General features: G+C 42.3%; 1 protein-coding gene across 1 annotated transcript; it reads right to left on the reverse strand.

The window, feature by feature from the left end:
• Positions 1–3,569: 3,569 nt before the first annotated feature.
• Positions 3,570–4,553, reverse strand: LOC133105487 (transcriptional and immune response regulator-like). The gene has a single exon (XM_061215624.1). It carries the CDS (start codon positions 4,427–4,429, stop codon positions 4,127–4,129), a length of 303 nt encoding a protein of 100 aa, XP_061071608.1. The 5' UTR covers positions 4,430–4,553; the 3' UTR covers positions 3,570–4,126.
• Positions 4,554–6,808: the final 2,255 nt, after the last annotated feature.

The following is a 6,808-nucleotide window of genomic DNA, read 5'->3' on the forward strand; positions in this document are numbered from 1 at the left end:
ACTTTCCTTCCCTCAGTGACTGGAAGGCATTTGCTGCCTCCCAGACTGCAAACAGCAAGCACGTCAGGTTTAGCTAAACAAGCACAGACGTGTACATACTTCTTTGCAGGTAGTTTTTATTTGCATTTTATTTGTTCTTATTAATGTATCTTTATCAAATTTATCTGTAGCTACTGTAGGTTACTCAGCTAGCTAGTTTGCAAATCTGTTACTATTAACTGACTAGCCACAAGTTCTAAAATCACTGAGGGCAGGAAAGTACCCCAAATTCTGGTCGGTGGTGACAGCAACCCAGGGACCGAAATGCGGGGGTTGAGTTCAAAGGTCTGAATTAATCCAGGACCCACAGATTCCCAACGTGCCCGCTTCTCTTTTACAGAGCAGAGCTTCAGCATAAGTCATTCCTGCAGAAGAACTGTGATTCACATAAACCCGTCAGAGAGAGGAACGAACAATGGCCTCTTCACATTATAGGCATTTGGAACAAGTTCATATCGACTGCAGTGAAAACCACCACAAACAGTCACAAACAACCACAGGGAGTCTTGTCTCTACCCTGAGGGAGAGACAAAATGGCTTACTCAACATATGGTCTCAAAGCCTTGTTCACAATAAAATTGCAGATAAAAATAATGAACGATCTTATAAAATGTACAGACGTACATGAATCAGCATTAAACGCTGATGAACGCATGTGTTTTAGTAAGACCCAGAAATACTTGACTGACTCGTTTCACTTCCTGGTTTTTGGAAGGTTTCGAGTCAGAGGCGGTTGTGGTCTGGCCGGAATGCAGTCTGACTAACACATACCGCTTCTCAGTAGGCAGGCAAATTTTAACTTCCCCTTTCAACTGCCCCACACAAACCTGTTTCAGCTGGATTCTCGGGCTAGTCCCTTCTGCCGAACCCCCAGCCAACTCTTTCTGCGTTGCCGTGGTTATGCGTTCTCCCGCACTACCTTGGTGGTGTTATCAACAGTGACTGGGACAGGGGTTTTACGTGTTCAACAAAGATGAAGAGCTTTTTCTTCCCACACTATTCCCCATTTCAGCTCAATATGAACCTTTTGCGAGTAGTGCTTAAAACCGGATCCATCTTACATACAGTCAGGTCCATAAATATTTGGACAACGGTATTGTTATTTTAGTTGTCTACCGCAGGATATTGGAGTTCGAAGTAAATTATGAATATGAGCTCACTTCAAGGGTTGTTTCTCCTGAATAGTTTTTCCATTGGGTTCAGTAGGACAATTATTCAGGAGAAACAGTGAAGTGAAACTTCCATATCTACGGCATATCTGGTGGCAGCATGACGGTTTGAGGCTCATCTGATACCCTGTACTCTTGATGATTTAGCAGACACTCTTATCCAGAGCGACGCACAATGAAGTGCAGATCTATGACAGGAACAAGTGTGAAGAGGACCCGGGAGGACAGTACGGTTCCGAGTCCTAGTGTGACCATGCAGATACAATCGGAACCCTTGAAGAATACATCAACTTACAAACTAGCATACCACGGTTGGCAGCTAGAATACCCCAAGTACAACAATGCAATAGCTAATACAAAACACAAAAATATCTATATATAACTATATAAGTGCCATTGTAGTCTATGGCATATACAAGGCTAATCATGGTGGTGAGGTAGGGAGGGAAAGGTGCAACCTGAAGAGATGAGTCTTCAGTCTGCGTTTGAAGGAGGTCAGAGACTCTGCCGTTCTGACATCCGCAGGGAGGTCATTCCACCACCGTGGGGCCAGGACAGACAGCAGTCGTGAGCGAGAAGTGCAGGTGTGGTGAGGGGGAGGTGCCAGATGGCATGAAGTGGCGGAAGGGAGGGGTCTTGCTGGTGTATATGTCTCGCTGGTGTATTATGCCAACAAATGTGTTCTATATTGTATCAGCATAATTTAACCGACAACCCTCCGACTGACAGAGGACTGCTCTTACCAATGTCACCCCATGTAGATATTGTCACATTTAGATTTAAATACCCTCAAATTAAAGCTGAAAGTCTGCACTTTGCGCTCATATTAATTATTCGCTTCCAACTCCAATATCATGTTGTAAACAGCTAAAATAACAATAACTTTGTCAATGTCCATTCTATGGACCTGACTGTATATTAAAGGAATTTTATTTTGTGAGCCTAGGTGAATTTAGGTTGGATTTCCAGTTAGTGAGTAAACATGTGTTATGTATAATTGTCTTTATTTCTTAATCTTTAATTCAATTTGTTTTTGCTGTTGTGTGTTTGCTGAGAGAGAAGGAGGGATCCCTGCTCTAAGGCAGTTGCTATCTCAGTTGGCAGGGCCGGGTATTCCCGCTACAGTAAGATAGCATGTGTCACTGGTGACCTCCCTCAGAACTGGTTTCAGCCAGTTCATCAACCTGTCCCGTGTATACCGAGCGAGTAAACATGCCAACGGCTGGATGACAACCACGTAAACAGTAACACCTGCGCTGTGGGATGCCTGAAAAACCTGAAGACCGGATATCGCTCCCCCCTGACGTGAACTCTGAACATTTCAATCTTCCATTCCATAGCTATAATTTAAAACATTATAAAAAAATTAAATTAATATAGCCTATACATTTAATTTAATTGATAAAATATTACTGGATTTTTGTTCTTCTGTTATACGTTGAAGTTTTGAGCGTTTAATGTAGACTGGGATTATAAGTACCCATTAATTAAAGGATCAAAGCAACTCTCTTCGACTGAAAAGCTGACAGAAACATTTTGCGTTTCTGAACGCATGTGCGCTTTCTAAGCACAACCACCTCAGGGAAAAAGGTCAGAAGAGTCGGGTTGGCTCTCACACGAGACATGTTGCAATAACATGGTGCTTACTCAGACTGAATCCTTCAGACCGGTTCCAGCTAGTTTGGGCCAGTCCTGAGCGAGTGAGGAAAGATGATGCGGCACAGACGCATGACTTCATCTCACGCGTCAACTGCTTCTGGATACGGGAAACGGCAATGCTAAGCTAATATACTCTTATAAAGTCCTAATTCAATCCGTGATTATGTCATTGCCGGGTAGATACTGCTAATCACGACGTAATAAACTTATTAAACCGATTTTGTAAAGGGAGATTACATAATTTGACTATGAGTCAAGAGTCCCGGGGGAAACTGATTCATAAACTATATAACGGATCTATGACCACTAAAGCTAGGCTATGCACAATCATAGAATTTATGTGAATGGCATCAGTGAAGATATGTTATGATACAGGGGTTCATGTCACTGTTAGAATTGAATGGGAATAGATTTTTTCTGAATTCATACTGTATGTGTTCATAGGCTTCATTATTTATATGAACAAAACTTCCCAGCTCCTTTTTGTGAAGATTAGGTTATTATTGTGTATACGGGTAATGGGAAGCCTACAGGCTTTACATAATGTAATTATGTATGTCTGCATTGGCATCTGGGTTTAATTAAACCACCCACACGCCTATTTTGACGAATTGGTATTTCATTCATCCTTTAGGCTGCTGACAGGAGTGTAATGCAAAGCGAGGCACCCATTGAAACACCAAATGAGACCTGCTTTTCATATAAAAAATAATAATTTATTAAACGGTGGAATGCATGACATGTATTAACCATCATAACATTCTGCTTTTCATTAAGGCAGTGGCCTATTTCCTAATGACCACAGCGTGAAAACACTTATCAAAAGGTTTCCATCTGGTACAGAGACATCTGTACATGTGCGCTTTCCACAGCTCCTGCGGGAACAGTCTCGAGTTTAGTTCTTGCACAGCAGAGAAGCCCATCGATTCACCTATGAGGTGCAATTGCAACCCAGCGCATTTGAACTAATGCATACATTGTCATGGGGTCGACCAGTTCACGTTGTGCGTCTCCGGGTTCATAAAAATCGCACATCAATCGATCCTTTTGTGCGACATCTGCCTTGTTCTACAACGAAGCAGCGACACCCACAACGTTATTGGTGGTTGCAACAATTTGTCTTGTTCGTAGGCTACACCACATCTCGGATTTGCCTCGCAGTGCGTTCTCCGTCCGCCTCTCTTCGACTTGCGTTCACCAGGGCAAGCAACGCATCGGGTCTGGGTTCATCTTCGCCGTACTAGGCGAGAGGTAGAGAGTTATTGGAGTTTCAGCGATTGTCTGGCAAAGCCGGCGATCTGGATAAACTTGTCCTTCTTCCGTTGCTTTAGTGCCATAAGCGCCTTGGACGTCTCCTCTTGGTTTTGGCCGGAAGAGTAGATGCTTCTCGCCCTTTCCTCCGCCTTCAGGTCGCCGGTTTTCTGAAACAGCTTCATCAGCACGTCCTGGTTCACATTTTCAAAGATGTAAGGCACGGCTTTCTTGCGGTGGGCAGTGTCGAATTTGATCCCGTTGACCAAGGGGCTGACGCGATGCGAGTCGGCAGATGTGTATGTGGACATCTTCGCAGCTTGTCGTTTGAGAGCAGATCGAGTTGAGCCGGCTCTGAACGGTCTGCGATGCTGCTCCCTCGACTTCGCCCGAGCTGAGCCGAGCTGTTCGCTGTCTCAGTGCGCCAGTGGTTAGTGAGCCTTTTCTCGCTCGGCTGCGCTATTTAAACGGTTACCAGGTACGCCGCAGTTGTCAAGGACACGTCCTGAATGACATCAGAGTTCTGCGGCACTCCTTTTTTCTACCGGTCTAATCCAGTCTGCTCTGAGCAAACCGAAAACTCCGTGCGGCCATTGGATTGCTTTTAAAAACACAATTAATAATGTATCAAAATGCCGACCGACTGCAGCCTATCGCAGCAGGAGTGATGCAATTACAGCAAAACCTTACTGCACACACGCACTGTACTAACTATGACATTTGAAGATTAAAACTATTTTAGAAACCACTTGAACTTTCAGCAAATGCTACAGTTTTATGTAGCACCATGAGCATTTCCCTGGTTGCATCTCAATTTAATTCAAAATGCTTCATTGGCATGACATATTAGTTCACTTGTATTGCCAACGCTTGGATGAACAACAACAACAACAAACAAAAAATATATATGAAATAAGTCACAATAATTAGTCTTTGTAACTCAGAATATACAATATTAACAAAAAGGCACTACCTGTGTGTGCTTGTGTGAAGCAGTGTATCATTTTATGGAAAAATGTGTGTGTGTGTGTGTGTGTGTGTGTGTGTGTACAGTATCTGTGTGTTGTGCATCTCCTGTGATTATCTTTCAGTTCAGATTAATCAACCCCCTAATGGCCTCACCATCATATTTAAAAAACCATTCAAGCTATTTTCATATCGTCATCCATAATTCATACTACTACTCCACAATGTAAAGGGTATGAATGCTAGGCCTTTTTTTTTTTTTGTTCACTGCAGACAGAAGGATATGTGAATAGCCATACATGGCCAATAAGTAGGCCTACATTTGTAGAAGTGGAAGTAACAGTGGTTCATTGTAGTAGTATTATCTATCAAAGGATAATTAATAACCACTCAAGGGTACAAGTTTGTAATAATTTTCAGTTAAAACTGGACAGTAATTGCAATGAATAAGTAATAATAGCCAAATGAAATAAGCTGGTATGCATATGCACCAAATTAATAGTTATGTTTCTATCCCTACAGTTTATACTAAACTAACTTTTCCACAAAGCAAATCTGGAGTTTACAGTGATTCCAACATGTTCCTAAAACTGGTCTAAAGAGTAAAATGTCCAGTGTTAATTCAACCCTTAGCAGAGTGCATATGAGTCCAATAGGGGCCATATGTAGTCTTTTAAGAGTTTATAACACTGAACATTTTGCCGTGTACAAGTAGTGTTGACTGTGGCGGTCAGCCCCACCAACCTGGGAAAGTTTGTTTACTGGCCTACCGCGGGGGAACAGTCTGAGCGAGAACCGTCTGTAGTGATAAGACCGAAACTCTCTCTCTCCTTTAGGCCAGAGTCAAGCGATGACGAACAGGACTTGGTGCAGGAGTCCAAACTGCTGCGGGGGGGCGGGGGGGGGGGGGATCTGTTTACTTCAACTTCTGCAGAAGCTCAGGGTGATGAAATGTTGAAGCGAACAGAGACCAAACCTTTGGACTGATCTCGTATGCACCGCAGCCCAGGCAGGGGAGTAAAATAGGCCTTTTTACGGGCCTTTATGTGTACTGTATAGAGGGACATTGGGTCATGCACTGCTTTTTATGGCTCATTTCATAACTGCCTAGCAAATCTTTAGTTTGTATACACTCTCGAAAAGTTATGAAAAGTGCCTAAAAACAGAAAAATGCTTGTCACTGGGTCGGTACCCAATACCCTTAGAAATATTTGTACCTTTTTTTCTGTGAAAACATGCTACTTTGTACCCAAAGAGAACATTACTGTACTTTTAGTGTACATTTGGGAAATTTGATCCTTGAAGAATAAAAATGTACCCCCACTCCAATGTCACTTTATTTCTGAGTGTTTTTTTATGTATAATTTCATAACTGCATTGCAAATCTCTAGCATGCATATCTAGTATGCCTCTAGCACAGTGTGCCAGATGTACCGTGAAGCAGTGTCAGCAGCCATGTTAGATTTAACAGTGCTGCTGATCACACAAAACTAAGAGCATAAAAACAAGGTCTGATCAGCAGAGGATGTTATTCAGCCCTCTCAGAAATAAAGGTACAGTGGCTTCAGAAAGTATTCAGACATCTTTTGCACACTTTGTTGTATTGTAGGTTCAATTATAAATGGATAAAATTACCATTTTTGCCCATCAATCGAAACTCAATTACAACAGAGTGAAAAAACTTTTTTTTTTTTTTTTTACAAATTTCAAACTGAAATCTCTTT

The sequence above is a fragment of the Conger conger genome, chromosome 12, assembly GCF_963514075.1.
Source record: "Conger conger chromosome 12, fConCon1.1, whole genome shotgun sequence".
NCBI lineage: Eukaryota > Metazoa > Chordata > Actinopteri > Anguilliformes > Congridae > Conger > Conger conger.